At 36.6% G+C, this 15791-nt stretch overlaps 2 protein-coding genes and 1 non-coding gene across 3 annotated transcripts; 1 reads left to right on the forward strand and 2 right to left on the reverse strand.

Annotated features, from left to right (window-relative positions):
- Positions 1-7489: 7489 nt before the first annotated feature.
- LOC133305959 (uncharacterized) lies at positions 7490-7960 on the reverse strand. Its single transcript, XM_061506226.1, has one exon. It carries the CDS (start codon positions 7958-7960, stop codon positions 7490-7492), a length of 471 nt encoding a protein of 156 aa, XP_061362210.1.
- A 435-nt stretch (positions 7961-8395) lies between these two features.
- LOC133305960 (uncharacterized) lies at positions 8396-9789 on the reverse strand. The gene is made up of 2 exons (XM_061506227.1): positions 8842-9789; positions 8396-8635 (listed from the first exon to the last, which is right to left on the reverse strand). Exons 1-2 carry the CDS (start codon positions 9787-9789, stop codon positions 8396-8398), a joined length of 1188 nt encoding a protein of 395 aa, XP_061362211.1.
- On the forward strand, positions 9239-9344 carry LOC133305968 (small nucleolar RNA R71). Its single transcript, XR_009750828.1, has one exon. It is a non-coding gene; the product is annotated as a small nucleolar RNA R71 (small nucleolar RNA).
- Positions 9790-15791: the final 6002 nt, after the last annotated feature.

Raw genomic sequence — 15791 nt, forward strand, 5'->3', positions numbered from 1 at the left:
TGAACTTGCTCGATCAGAAAGTGTCAGTGCATATCCACAAGAAGTGGAAGGTTATTTTATGAGTTATAACGTTTATGTTTAATGTTATGTTCATTTAATTCTTAGGTCTAAAATGGATATTTGTACATATAAATAACCTTATTACTCCATTTTGGAATGACATTCCACATTACTCCACAATTAATTGGGATAATCCACGTGAGGAGCTGCTGGATGCTGATGGAGAGCATCTTCAGCACTAAACTAACCTTCCTCAAATGTGTGATATCCTATATATTGTGCGGGGTCCTCAGCATCATCAAAGTGTTAAATAGTCTCGCTAAATATAAGGTGGTTGACTCCGAGTTTTCTCTCACCGTGAACGCATCTATGGAGGATAGAAATATGGAAAGGATAAATATGGCTAAGGAAGATAACTAAATGGCTATGGAAGGGCCATCTAAGCCATGTGCAGATGATAAACAAATGGGTGCTACTCCTTGAAAGGATATCTAGGTGGCTTGTATATCCCTTCTCTGTGCAATCCAGGAGCTGAAACGTCATAAGTTTGCATCTCAACATGCCAACGACATTTACACAAACCACGTCCTTTCCTCGCATCAAAATTTGGCACACGAATGACTTGAATAAGCGGCATTGTAAGTCCAAGCCCAAAAATTAGGACCCACTACTTAATGATGCTAATCAATCGTGCAACATACTAGTTAACCTGAGCAGGAGGATAATTCAACCATCAACCTACACATATTCAATAATAATCAATATATTAATATCATGTGCAATAAGGTTTACGGTATTTTCAAACCTACACACAACTTACCACATGCCCCGTTTGAACCGCCTGACTAGTCATGAACCATCCGATGATTGTGCAATACCACGTTATATATATATTGAGTTCGGACAGAGGCGGACCTAGGTGGTTGCACATGTCCGCAAGTGCGGACATAAGATTTTAGTTTTTTTTTTCTTTATTGCATGTTCTTATTTGTCTCTTGGTTCAATATTTATATAGTAGTAAATATTCTTTTAATTTCTCAACAAAAAAATACGGTCTCCTATTTAGTCCCTTATAAAAAAAGTTAGTCTTAAAGTTTCTAAGAAATTCAAAGTGGGTCAATTTAGTTAAAATCGTGATCCCTCACAAATTAAAAAAAGACCCACGTTAGTTGCTCAAAAGGACTAAAATGTGTCCACTTTGAATTTCATAGGGACCAGGTGTTGCCTTGCTAACAGTTATGCAAGTAATGCGCGCAAGTATACGCGACAACAAGTAATATAGGGCTTTTGTGAGTCCCAGTTATCGTTCCCACAAGGATCTTTGCGTTTTAACTTGAAATAAATGGTAATTGCTAAAAGAATTAAAAATAAAAACAAATAAAATTAAATGCTACTACTATTCTCAACTAATGAGCTGAAAATGTTTTTGTGGAGATTTTCTCTTTTTAAAACAATGATTTAGTTGGTGACAGGTTCTTTAACTACTGGCTAGAGAAATGACTTAACTAAAAGACTTGTAAAATATTTTTTTTAATGGTTTTCTTTTAAGTTTAGAAACAGAAAAATAATTTCAGATTTTGACAAAAAATAACAAGTGACAAAAATTGGTTTTAAAACAGTATTTGGAAGTGAGTTGGGTGTCAATTTCCCCTTCCCTCATTTGTCATTAGGATGCTTTAACAAAGAACAAAAATTGCTCCCAGCTTAACGAAAATATTAAGGTAATTGTTGTTTCCCAACAACAGTTTTCTTCCATTGACAACAGTTGGCATATCCCTATGTCATTGTTGTCATAGGATCTTGAAGAACCATTTTCACAAGTTACATGGGGGTAACTTCATCCCTGAAGCCATACCCATTGAGAGAGATTTTTCTCTCAACTTTCCATGTGCTCACAGTGGGGTCTAGTGTGAGTTATTTCCCAATAATCTCACACCACTAAGAGCTGACTATGTGTGATCATCACATAACAAACTCAACAATAAACATGCACAGTAAACAAGCTGAAAAACAACCATGTAAACATTAAAACATCATCCAATAACAGTGAGTTCTGGGTACTTTTTTCAACCCAACTCTCAGAAAAATTAGCTCATCACCACAGGTTGATGAGCTAATTTACAACAAAAGAACATGATAAAAACAGGAACTTTAAAATGTACGAAAACTAAAACTCAGGAGCTATCAACAGCCGATAGTCCTGAAGCAGTGCTCATCAAGAATTACAAATAAAATTACTAAAAATAAAGACAGAAAAACAATAGCATACAAATATCCCAAAGAGCACAATAACATTTCTTTGAGAGAAGAGAGGCAAGGAGAGAGTATCCCTACAAAATGCCTTTTTTTCCTTTCTTTATAGCTGCTCCAAAATCAGCTCCTCCAACCGTACGCTCCTCGCTCCAATCGATCGTGGGTGTCCTTTGCACGATTTAGCAATGCACCACAAAAGCAGCTCCAGCCACTAACGACCTCGAGCTCATCACTTGTTTGGATTTTTCTGTGTCATCAACCGAATCGGGTAGGGTTTGTGTGGGTTGGTCTGATTCAAAAACTGAACCGCGATGGAAGGCTAGGGTTCTTGTCTAGGATGAAAAGCAAATGGTGTTTCGGTTTATTTGCTCGATTCCAAGAAGAAACTGTGATGGATGGTGAGGGCTTGAGATGGATTTAGTCGATGATGGGTCTGTGCTAGGGTTTATTTTTTTTCTCTTTCTCACGATTCTGATTTGTCTCTTTAGTTTCTTTGCTTCTTTTCTTCTTTTGGGCCGCTGATTTAGTTGACTCTGGCCCAACTCTCTTCTTTCCTTCTTTGTGCGTCTAACTCAGAAGCATTGGCCCAATTTTTTTCTCTATTCTTTTTGCTGGGAGAAATAGCACCAATTGGGCCTGAAACACAAAAATTCAGCCCATTAACACTCTAAATCAGAAATCATCATTTCAATGCAATAATTGAGGTTTTTATTAACAAAGATATTCTTTTCATTCCCATTTTATCATCAAATCACATGCTCTAAGTCACAATTCATGGACTTATCACACCCCCAAACTTACATTGTTACTTGTCCTCAAGTAACAGAGAAAGTCAGCTCATGGATTCAGCAAATTAACCACTCTTCTCAACCAATTTTTTTTTTCAGTACATCATTCAAAGATACTCAGAACCAATCAGTGCATCATATTATCATAAAGAGCATGGAACAGAGGAGTGTACTTAGTTCAGCAATCAATCAATCACAAACCAGGCAGCTTGGTGATCCTTTTATTCCATAAAAATACTCAGCATGCAGTGTGCAAAATTCAAATGCATGGGTGCCTCACTACTATTGAATAATGACAAAAGAGATCTTTGAAAATTCGTTTCTTAACACAACATGCAGAATTTTCAAAGGGTTCTGTTTCTTAACAGAGATGGCAACTCTTTACATCCTCACTTAATCACAAAAATATTCAACCAATGCTCAAGGGTTTTGTTTCTCTCAATCCAACACTGGGAAAAGATGTAACATAGGCTTGCTAAGATGCTCTTGTCTCGCAAGTGACACACAGACCTAAGCGCAATCAAAGGGACTTGAATAGGTTGTAACTTGGCTAAGGTGAAGGTAGACAATTTTTGGGGACTTGGCTAACTTAGTTACAATGGAAAAGAAACACAATCCTGAAGCTTAGTCAATCAATACAGTGGCTGCTAATTTTGACTGCTATTTTTCTCTTTTTGACAACTTTTTCAAGAGCAACAACTCTTTTTTTTTTCTTTTCTTATGAAACCAACTTTTCATTTATTAGCAGTCTCTTGCTTTCACTTCCTATAGCAGCCAACAACATCTTGCTTCTTTTTCCATTTTCATCATAACTAAGAGGTGTGGTAGGTTGTGGGGCAGGGTGAAATGTGGGTATGTGAAAAGGAAAGGATAAAGGCTCAAAATGGGTTTTCAATGGATGATGATCTAAGGATGGCTTTTTGGTTTAAAAGTGGTTAAACAAAACAAATTTTTTTTTCCATCATTTTAAACTCAAGCCAGTACTACACTTCTTCAACTAAGCATCAGAGCAAGTTCTGCCTCACTACCCCAGTGTAAACCTCTCAAATTCTTTTTTGGGTGTATAGGCTCAATATCTCACAGTGTTGATAAAGTCACCATCTCATATGCCTATTATTAAAACTCACACTTTGCATTAATCAACTCAATTTCTCAATCTCTCACTGCCATCACCCCTCAACCATTAAAACACTCATGTCACTCTTCATTCACACAATTGCCCTGAGTTCCTTTCTTTCTTCAAACTTTCAGCTGCTTAGTTGTGATACAGATCACTCGCTGCTAAATACCATACAAGCCCCAATCCACTCTCATACTCAAACTTCCATTTCACAAAACAGCAAACAACTAAGACAAACATAAAAATAAAAAAAACTAACAACATGGCAACTACTGAGTTCAGCAAAACAGCAAACAACTCCTAATCAAAACAGCAAATGAAACAGAAGAAAGAAAAAAAAATGATTCTTAGAGCAAACATGGTTCAACAAACATATTATTCTCCCCCAAACTTATCTTCAACAGTGTCCTCACTGTTGTGCCTCCCACAAGTTACAAAAAAAAATTTTGCAATTAAAAACAGTGTAACCTGAGGCCAGAAGATGTTCTGGCCTATTCCTCTTGATAATCTGAGTCACCAGACTCAGATTTATCCATATCATCAGGTTCTGTTTCAGATTGTTCTATTTCATCCTCTTCTTCATTTTCACTAACTTCCTCCATGGCAGCTTTTGCTCGTGGCCTTCCCCTCTTCCTTAAGCTAGATGAGGTGTCCTCCTTCTTGGGAGGTTGTGGAGTTTCCTCTTCCCTTGTAGGTTGAGGATGAGGAGGATTACCAGCAGCTCTTGCTATGACTTCTTTAACCTGAGGATCAACAAATACTAAAGAAGGTGGCCAGGTTAAATCTTGAGGCAGTGAAGGCAAACCAGGGAAATTCACAAAAGTGTTTTTCAAAAAATCATTCAACACTCTGTCCCTCTCTACAATATAATCATGAAATCTAGTTTTATTATACATGAAAGAATAAAATTGATCATAAGTTTTTTGAAACAACAAGTCAATTTTTTTGTTATGATCTTGCATTTGTAAGAGCACTTTGTGTATAAGGCATACATCAAAGAGTTCAATCTTCAGAATATGTTTTAAAGGCATTTCATGCCTTCCAGAAATGTTGCCAAGTCTTTGGCACCTATCACACTTATGAACATAAGAATTTGCATCCTTAAACACAGTTGGCCAATAAAGACCGGACTGCAGCACCTTTGCTGCTGTCCTCATGCCACCAAAGTGACCACCATATGGTGAGTCATGGCATTGCCTAAGGATTTCCTTTTTTTCTTCCTCTAAAATACATCTCCTAATGATCTGGTCAGCACACTTTTTAAACATGTAAGACTCATCCCACAAATAAAACTTGCTCTCATGTACCAACTTTTTCCTTTGTTGGTAACTCAGCTCCTTAGGCAGTTCCCCACTAACTAAATAGTTAGCCAAATCAGCATACCATGGGTTGTGTTGGTGGCTACTAAAAACAGTTGCTCATCAGAAAAAGTTTCCTTAATGGCTTGCTCAACTACCACATCATCTTGCTGCCCTTCATTAAGCCTAGACAAGTGATCAGCCACTTGATTTTCAGTTCCTTTCCTATCCTTAATTTCCATATCAAACTCTTGAAGGAGAAGAACCCATCTAATCAACCTAGGTTTGGAATCTTTCTTTTCCACCAAATATTTTTTGGCAGAATGATCAGTATACACAATGACCTTGGTGCCTACCAAATAGGATCTGAACTTGTCAAAGGCAAACACTACAGCCAACAGTTCCTTTTCAGTCACTGTATAGTTCAATTGGGCTCCATTTAAGGTTCAGCTGGCATAGTATATAGAGTGGAAAACTCTATTTTTTCTTTGTCTTAAAACAGTCCCCACTGCCCAATCACTTGAATCACACATTAACTCAAAGGGCAGTGACCAGACAGGGGCTATTTTGATGGGAGCAGAAATTAATTTCTGTTTTAGCTCCTCAAAGGCTTTATGACAAGCCTCATCAAAATGGAATGGGGTGTTAATTTCCAGCAAATGACTAAGAGGTTTAGAGGTTTTGGAAAAATCTTTTATAAACCTCCTATAAAAGCCAGCATGCCCAAGGAAAGACCTTATCCCCTTTATTTTAATAGGGGGTGGCAACTTCTCAATTTGATATATCTTAGCTTTATCAACCTCTAATCCAGCCTTGGATATCCTATGGCCTAAGACAATGCCTTCTTTCACCATAAAATGACACTTCTCCCAATTTAGGACTAGATTGGTCTCCTCACATCTCTCAAGGACTTTTCCCAAATTTCCTAGACACTCATCATAAGAGTCTCCAAAAACACTGAAGTCATCCATGAAGACTTCCACAAACTGTTCTATCATGTTAGTAAAAATGGCCATCATGCACCTTTGAAAGGTGGCTGGTGCATTGTACAGCCCAAAGGGCATTCTCCTAAAGGCAAAGATGCCATAGGGACAAGTAAAAGTGGTCTTTGGCTGGTCCTCAGGGGCTAAGGCTATTTGATTGTACCCTGAATAGCCATCTAGAAACAGTAATATTCCTTAACAGCTAATCTATCTAGCATTTGGTCAATGAAAGGCAAGGGGAAATGGTCCTTCCTAGTGGCTTTGTTGAGTTTTCTATAGTCAATACAGATCCTCCAACCAGTGACAGTCCTAGTGGGTATTAATTCTTTTTTTCTTTTTCATTTTCCACAACAGTGATCCCACCCTTTTTTAGGACACACTGTACTGGGCTGACCCAGTTACTGTCAGAAACGGGATATATGATCCCAGCATCCAGCCACTTAATAATTTCTTTTTTTACTACCTCTTTCATGATTGGGTTAAGCCTTCTTTGCTGCTCTCTAGAGCTGCTGGTTGGGTCATTAAAAAGGATTTTATGTGTGCAATAGGAAGGGTTAATTCCTTTTATGTATGTCAAAGACCAACCTATAACCCTCTTAAATTTTTTTAAAACAGTCAGTAACTGTTCTTCCTCTAACACAGTGAGCAGATTAGACACTATAACAGGCAATGTGTCTTTTTCGCCTAAGTAAGCATACCTAAGGTGATTAGGCACAGGCTTGAGTTCTAATATAGGTGGCTCTTCAATTGAGGGTTTAGGAAGTTTTAACCCTCTCTTTGCTAATTCCAAGGACTCAAAATTTTTATTTTTCCAAACCACATCAGTTCTGGAATTTAACCACTTAACTACTTCCTCAGAATCAATTTGACTGATTTCTAGACCCTAAAAATCAGAATTTTGTAAAGAGTCTACTGAAGACTCATGCAAAAATCTATCTATGACCACATAGTCAATGATATCCAGCCTAGAACACTCCTCTATATCCATGGGATATTTCATGGCTTTCAAGATATTAAACTTGACTTGCTCTCCATTCACATTCATTGTTAACTCCCCTCTTTTACATCTATGACAGCCCCACCAGTGGCTAAGAAAACCCTTCCCAAAATAATTGGAACCTCTCGGTCTTCCTCATAGTCTAAGATTATAAAATCAGCTGGGAGAATAAACTTATCTACCTTCACCAAGACATTCTCTACCTTTCCTTCAGGATAAACTAGGGACCTATCAGCCAACTGCAAGGTGACAGTGGTAGGATTTGGCTCTCCTACCTTCAGCTTTTTGTACACACTCAGAGGCATTAAATTGATACTAGCACCTAAATCACACAAAGCTCTGCCTATGTAATGGTCTCCTATGGTACATGGGATTGTAAAACTTCCTGGGTCTCCTAGTTTAGGAGGTATCTTACTAAGCAGATATTGACTGCTCTCTTGTGTAAGAGCAACAGTCTCAAACTCTTCTAGCCTCCTTTTTCTTGAAAGAATTTCTTTCATGGATTTCACATAAGTGGGCATTTGTTCCAATGCATCCACAAATGGAATGTTGACATGCAACTATTTTAGGAGGTCTAAAAATTTCCTAAACTGATTATCTTGCTTCTGTTTTTGTAACCTTTGAGGAAAAGGTGGTGGGGGTCTGTTTTTGACAAATGGTGCCTCAACATTTGACTTGGTTGCTTGACCCTTTGGCATGGACTTTTCCATGGAAATATTCCTTAAAGGCTCATCTATAGGGGTCTGATTGTCAGATTCAACCAGAATGGGCAAGGGGTCACTATGCACAGCCCCTTGGGGGCTGTCATGAACAACAGAATTCTGAACAAGTTCAGAATTTGCATCTTTTTCTTTCTGCATGTTCTCCTCTTCCTTCTTTTTTAATGTGGAAGGTCTAACCACAGCTTCTGACTAATTTACAGATCTGCCATTTCTGAGCTCTATCATATTACATTGCTATTTATTTCTCCTAGGCTCTTCAGTGTTACTAGGCAGAGTACTAGGGGGTCTGGTATTCATAGTGTTTACTAAATGGCCTAGTTGGGATTCTATATTCCTCAAAGATGCAGGAATACTTTGGACAACAGCTTCCAAGCTGTTTTGCTTAGTCTCATTCTTAACCAAATATTCCCTTAACAAAGCTTCTAAGGAAGAAGGTGGAGCAATAGACATCTCACTAGGTTGAACAACAGCTTCCTGCCTTGAAGTTTGTTGGTAATTCTAGGTGGGAAAAGGTATTTTGGTTTGGGCATAAGAATGGCCAGATTGCTGCCCTTGCCTTTCGAAATATTGAGGTTGTTGGTTCTGCCTCCATCCTTGATTAAAATTAGTGGAAAAATTATTTTGGTTCCTATTTTGGTTCCCCACATAATACACAGATTCTGGGTTGGATGGGCAGCTACCAAACAAATGGGGCCACCACAGCAAACACAAGTTTCACCTGTGTTCACTGCATTGACTTGAGGTTGGGTCACTGGCACTTGAGGTGTAGGTATTGGAACTTGAGGTTGAGACAATTTTGCCTCAATGGCTTGTCCTTGGGATCTCACCAAAGTGGACAGTGCATCAAACTTGGCTGAAAGGGCTGTTACCGGATCTATTTCATGTAAACCAGCCATTCTCCTAGACTGATTTCTCTCTTCAGGCCATTGAGAATAATTTTGAGTCATTTGTTCCAACAACTCATGGGCTTGGTTAAAGGACATGGACATAAACAAGCCATTAGCAGCAGAATTTGCTAAGGCTCTATTTTGAGTACTCAGGCCATTGTAAAAGGTCTGTAACACTGCCCAAGAGGGTAAACCATGGTTGGGGCATTGCTTAAGAAGGAGTTTGTACCTCTCCCACACATCCACTAAGGTCTCACCATCCTTCTGCATGAAGTTGGTGATATCACATCTAGTTTGCACTATCTTGTTGGATGGGAAAAATTTCATGATAAATTTTTCAGCTAATGTGTGCCAATTAGTTATGGAGTTGGATGGAAGGGAGCTTAACCACTCTTTGGCTTTGTCAGCCAGTGAATGAGGGAAGAGCTTCAATCTCAGCACATCATCTGAGATGTTAGGATTCCTAAAAGTGTTGGCCACTTCTATAAAATTCCTAAGGTGTTTGTGTGGGTCTTCCATCAACAGACCATGGAACTGCCCCATGTTTTGGAGCATGGTGAACATCACTGGTTCTAGCTTAAAGGGTACTTCATTCACAGGTTGGGCAATGCTTGGATCTAACTCATCCAACACAGGTATGATGAAGTCCATCATGGACCTATCATTGTCATTTATGACAGGTGGGTTTTGTATCCTTGGTATTTCGTCCTCATTCCCATTTCCATTTCCTACATTCTCCATCTCTTCAAAATTTGGGATTGGGATTTGCCTTTGGGCTCTTCTCTTAACTCTAAAGGTCCTCTCAGGTTCAGGGTCAAATGAATCTATGAACAGGTGTGGAGTTACACTAATGCACCCTTTTTTAACTAAAACAGGTAACCTAACTAGTTAAAACACCTAGATTACTAATCAGTTTTGTGTAATAAAAAAACAAACAAACAAGAACCTGAAAACAGAAAAGTCCCAAAACAGTTCACAATAAAATTCTCAACCAAACAGACTTATAACACAGTACTACTAAATCCAAAATAATCGGAATGAGACTAATAATAAAAAACTGAAACTACAAAATTACAAAAAAAAATACTAGCTATGAAACAACAGAATAGGAAATTAAATGACATAAAATAAAACAGAATATGAAACAAAACAACAATTTTAATCTACCAATATTCACGAACTACAGTAATATTTACTAAAACAATATTGAAACAGAATTCAAATTAAGCTAAACTAAAAATAGCAAAAATAAGCAGTTCAGAAATAGCAATCACACAAAGAAATCTGATCATGTACGCCTCGATCCCCGGTAACGGCACCAAAAACTTGTTGCCTTGCTAACAGTTATGCAAGTAATGCGCGCAAGTATACGCGATAACAAGTAATATAGGGCTTTTGTGAGTCCCAGTTATCGTTCCCACAAGGATATTTGCGTTTTAACTTGAAATAAATGGTAATTGCTAAAAGAACTAAAAATAAAAACAAATAAAATTAAATGCTACTACTATTCTTAACTAATGAGCTGAAAATGTTTTTGTGGAGATTTTGTCTTTTTAAAACAATGATTTAGTTGGTGACAGGTACTTTAACTATTGCCTAGAGAAATGACTTAACTAAAAGACTTGTAAAATATTTTTTTTAATGGTTTTCTTTTAAGTTTAGAAACAGAAAAATAATTTCAGATTTTGACAAAAAAAAACAAGTGACAAAAATTTGTTTTAAACCAGTATTTGGAAGTGAGTTGGGTGTCAATTTCCCCTTCCCTCATTTGTCATTAGGATGCTTTAACAAAGAACAAAAATTGCTCCCAGCTTAACGAAAATATTAAGGTAATTGTTGTTTCCCAGCAACAGTTTTCTTCCACTGACAACAGTTGGCATATCCCTATGTCACTGTTGTCATAGGATCTTGAAGAACCATTTTCACAAGTTACATGGGGGTAACTTCATCCCTGAAGCCAGACCCATTGAGAGAGATTTTTCTCTCAACTTTCCATGTGCTCACAGTGGGGTCGAGTGTGAGTTATTTCCCAATAATCTCACACCACTAAGAGCTGACTATGTGTGATCATCACATAACAAACTCAGCAATAAACATGCACAGTAAACAAGCTGAAAAACAACCATGTAAACATTAAAACATCATCCAATAACAGTGAGTTCTGGGTACTTTTTTCAACCCAACTCTCAGAAAAATTAGCTCATCACCACAAGTTGATGAGCTAATTTACAGCAAAAGAACATGATAAAAACAGGAACTTTAAAATGTACGAAAACTAAAACTCAGGAGCTATCAACAGCCGATAGTCCTGAAGCAGTGCTCATCAAGAATTACAAATAAAATTACTAAAAATAAAGACAGAAAAAAAGTAGCATAAAAATATCCCAAAGAGCACAATAAAATTTCTTCGAGAGAAGAGAGGTAAGGAGAGAGTATCCCTACAAAATGCCTTTTTTTCCTTTCTTTATAGCTGCTCCAAAATCAGCTCCTCCAACCGTACGCTTCTCGCTCCAATCGATCGTGGGTGTCCTTTGCACGATTTAGCAATGCACCACAAAAGCAGCTCCAGCCACTAACGACCTCGAGCTCATCACTTGTTTGGATTTTTCTGTGTCATCAACCGAATCGGGTAGGGTTTGTGTGGGTTGGTCCAATTCAAAAACTGAACCGTGATGGAAGGCTAGGGTTCTTGTCTAGGATGAAAAGCAAATGGTGTTTCAGTTTATTTGCTCGATTCCAAGAAGAAACCGTGATGGATGGTGAGGGCTTGAGATGGATTTAGTCGATGGTGGTTCTGTGCTAGGGTTTATTTTTTTTCTCTTTCTCACGATTCTGATTTGTCTCTTTAGTTTCTTTTCTTCCCTTCTTTTCTTCTTTTCTTCTTTTGGGCCGCTGATTTAGTTGCCTCTGGCCCAACTCTCTTTTTTCCTTCTTTGTGCGTCTAACTCAGAAGCATTGGCCCAATTTTTTTCTCTATTCTTTTTGCTGGGAGAAATAGCACCAATTGGGCCTGAAACACAAAAATTCAGCCCATTAACACTCTAAAGCAGAAATCATCATTTCAATGCAATAATTGGGGTTTTTATTAACAAAGATATTCTTTTCATTCCCATTTTATCATTAAATCACATGCTTTAAGTCACAATTCATGGACTTATCACCAGGTCAAAATTTTTTTTTTGTAAGGGACTTATAAAGTGGGGATCAAATTTTTTGTTAAGGACCAAAAAGAGTATTTACTCTTACATTAGTTAGCAATGTAGCAACATACAGAGATGATTAAAATAACGTAGCAATGCAAATTGATTAGAGAGAAAACTTATTCTTCCTCTTCTGTCATGTACCCATTCTCATGCTCTCTTCATCCTTTGTTTTCTTTTTCCTTTTTTCTAAAAAGAGAGGATTGATTGTAGGTCTAACATTCTCAAATAAGTTAATCTCTAGAGATGAGGCCTTCACTGTCATTTCGTTTGCCTTCTGTACAGGTAGTGTTGACTTTTTTATTCACCATTATAAAATAGAATGATGATGTATGAATGTACCAGAGTATATTCTAATATTTGTTTTGGAAGATTGGTATGATATAGGGGGAATGATTGGTCAAACTATTGGCTGCAACTTCTTATGGAAGCAACTAGATTATGAGCGAGTTCATAACCTTTTATATAAAGCTTTAATCTAAACTATCTTTACAAAAAAAAATTCGGGGGTGCGAACATAAAGAAATTTTCCTAGTTCCGCCACTGAGTTCGGGGACATAATTTCATCCCAGAGAAGGGCCTCCTCCACTCACTGGTTTCTAGTATCCCAACAATCTATATAATTCGTGATTATTGGGCCATTTATAGGAATACCACGTAACGTGATGTTACACTCTCCCAGAGTGTTGACAAATGCATGATCAATCTGAAATAGAATAAAATTAAATGTATTACATCATGTTTTAATTTTTAATTATACATAATAAATGATGACAAAATAATTAACTAACCAGGAGATGACGCAAGCCATCAACATGTCATCCAAGCGCTGAATCAAGACTGCGACAATGACTTGAGGGTTTGGTGGGATGTATAGCTGTTTGAGGGGTTGGGTGGGTTGGGTTGGGCTGAGCTTATGTAGAGGCTGATGCTTATGTTTGAGGGGTGGGCTGCGTGTTGAGTTGGCTGTTTTGATGAGCACTCCCTTCTGGCTACTAATATGGTGGTGGCAGCTACTGATTATTGGCCACGATGTGCGTGTGCACCATCATGGAATCAGAACTGAAATTTAAGGATTCCCATAGACGAAACCCAAGTCAATTTGAAAGGGTCATGAATGTATTGTTGTATGGTCATAATCGATATAGAATCTATACGCTGGCGAGAGACTATGAAAGAGACGCCGTAAGGGGTGACATATTGTTTTGTACAAACATGGCTCAAGGCCGAAGGATGTGGGGTGTGTGCATAATGGTAACTAAAAGAGTAGGATTTGGAAAGTGTGTGCCTAAGAGGTTAACTCGCTACTTATAGATATGATTATGTGTTGTAGGTGAGAGAGTTTGGGTGAAAGTCAAATTGTTAGGAGTTAGGAGATAGGATAATAGGTCATATCTCTTATCATTTGGACTGACCACTTTATCTTAATCTGTTGCTTATAAATAATGTAGACCTATTGGGTGGGTTCAGAATAGGAACCATATGATGATACAAAACAATGCATTTTAGTCAAGTGCACTTTTTTTTACCACTATCTCCTCCTTCAATGATACTGCTTATAATTTCTCCTTCGGCACCAAAATTCAAAAATAGAGACAATGGAGCAACTGTGATAGGATTCCCCTTAGCTCACTCTCCAATCTATCCAATCATGTGACAATTAGACATAAGGTTGAACTCATTTTAGTGAGATTATTATGTTTATAGGAGCAAATATTATAAAAATTAGAGGCGAGATCCTTTGACACCAAGGGCCCATTTGGATGGGCTTTTTTTCTTCAAAAGCTGCTTTTTTTCTTAAAAAAAGCACTTCTCAGTTTTAGTTCATTTGGATGTTTGCTTTTAAAAAAAGCAGAAGTCACAAAAAAAGCCAAAAACCTACTTTTTCCAGAAGCAAAAAATTTTAACTTCTAAAAAAAGCAAAAGTTAAAAGCCAAATATTTTTTTTCAAAAACTAAATATTTTTATAAAAATATAAATAGCTTTAACTTTTACAAAAAGGACTTCTAAAATAAGGAAGAGATAAAAGTTACTTTTTTTAAAAGTGGAAACAAACGGGCTCCAAATCTTAACCGTTGATTTTAAGAATCTAACGTTTAAAGTTTACTGGATCATACTTATTAATTAATTATTAATTCTTAATAAATTATAATCGTTAGATTGACAAAAATCAATGTTAAGATTTGATATCAAACTTTTTAGTTTGACTTCAGTGTCAAATGATCCCATTCTTAAAAATTAATATACTTAAATTGTAAAAATTAAATTTATTATAGCACTCCCATTCAATCACATCTAGCCATTTTATCCCTAAGGGGGCGTTTGGTAGAGGATAAAATTTTTTTTACTAGGGAAATACAATTACTCGAGAAATAGTAGGAAAGTAAGTTTGTTAGAAAATTTTTAAAAAAAGTTGTTTGGTTGACTGAAATATTACTGAAAAAATTTATTTAAATTTGCAAAGTCTATGTTTTGTTGAATGTCAAATAATGATGGGAAAATAGGTTAAATTAACGAAAATACCCCCGTTATAAATTTTTTGTGGAAGTGAAGTCACTCACTACGAGGGTCAATTTGGTCCATAACTTTTTCTTCATTTTTCCACTTCCCCATCTATCCCAAAATATCATATCTCAAATGGGTTTTTGGAATAGTAAAAGTCAACACAAAAAGAGTTTCCTATGCTTTCTAATCTCCTAGTATTTTTTTTTGCAAACTTGTACCAAACATGTATTTCTCAATACCCACTTTCACTTGCCCATCAAACTCAAAATAAAACCTATACCAAACACATCCTAAGATTTTCTTATTGGTAGGGGTATGCATAGAGCGGTTCATAATGGATTTTGACAAAAATCGATCTGAACCAGTTTTAAACGGTTTGATTTTCAAACCGAACCAGTTATTTTCTTTCAAAACAGGTTTTTAATTTTCTAAACCGGTTTGAAATTGGTTCCAAAAGCGGTTTATGGTTTATAACCGATTTTGATTTAAAATTGGTTTTAAACCGATTTTAATTCAAAACCGGTTTTAAATCAAAACCGATTATGAACCATAAACCGATTATCAAGTTCAAAATTGGTTTTTTAACAAATTTAAAATTGATTTTTGAGGGATTGTGCTATTTTTATAAGTAGTCATTTGTTTCGCTCGTTTATATAGGTAGTTGACCAACTATTTCTTGCAAGAATCTTCATTATTTTGGAACTCTTCGAATGAAATGATTCTTATAGAAATTGTTTCACGTTGTTTTGAGAGTGATTGGTAGAAGAACAGTTGAATTATTTTAAAATTATAAAAAAAAATTGCTCTTCGTTCTCTCAAAATTTATGTTACTATGAGTTTCTTTTAAACTGATGGAGGAAAGTATGGGTAGGGGTGTTCAAAATGTCCAAAAAAACTAAACCAATCCATAACCAAACTGCTCTACATTTTAAAAATCGATTATTTTGAAAAATCGATTTCATAAGAAACTGTATTTTATTTTTATAAATTGGTTATTTACCAAACCATAAAAATAATTGGTTATCCATAATTAAAGAA

Source organism: Gastrolobium bilobum, unplaced genomic scaffold (assembly GCF_033153095.1).
Source record: "Gastrolobium bilobum isolate Gb01-03AN ecotype WA unplaced genomic scaffold, APGP_CSIRO_Gbil_v1 utg7173, whole genome shotgun sequence".
In the NCBI taxonomy this organism is placed as follows: domain Eukaryota; kingdom Viridiplantae; phylum Streptophyta; class Magnoliopsida; order Fabales; family Fabaceae; genus Gastrolobium; species Gastrolobium bilobum.

Bases quoted from the DNA above. Each gene is read 5' to 3' on its own strand.
- LOC133305959 (XM_061506226.1), bottom strand. From the start codon at position 7,960: ATGCCCACTTATGTGAAATCCATGAAAGAAATTCTTTCAAGAAAAAGG.
- LOC133305960 (XM_061506227.1), bottom strand. From the start codon at position 9,789: ATGGAGAATGTAGGAAATGGAAATGGGAATGAGGACGAAATACCAAGG. The intron at 8,636-8,841 runs GTAGCTGCCCAT...ACTTCAAGGCAG, and splicing joins GTGGTGGCCCCATTTGTTTG to GAAGCTGTTGTTCAACCTAG.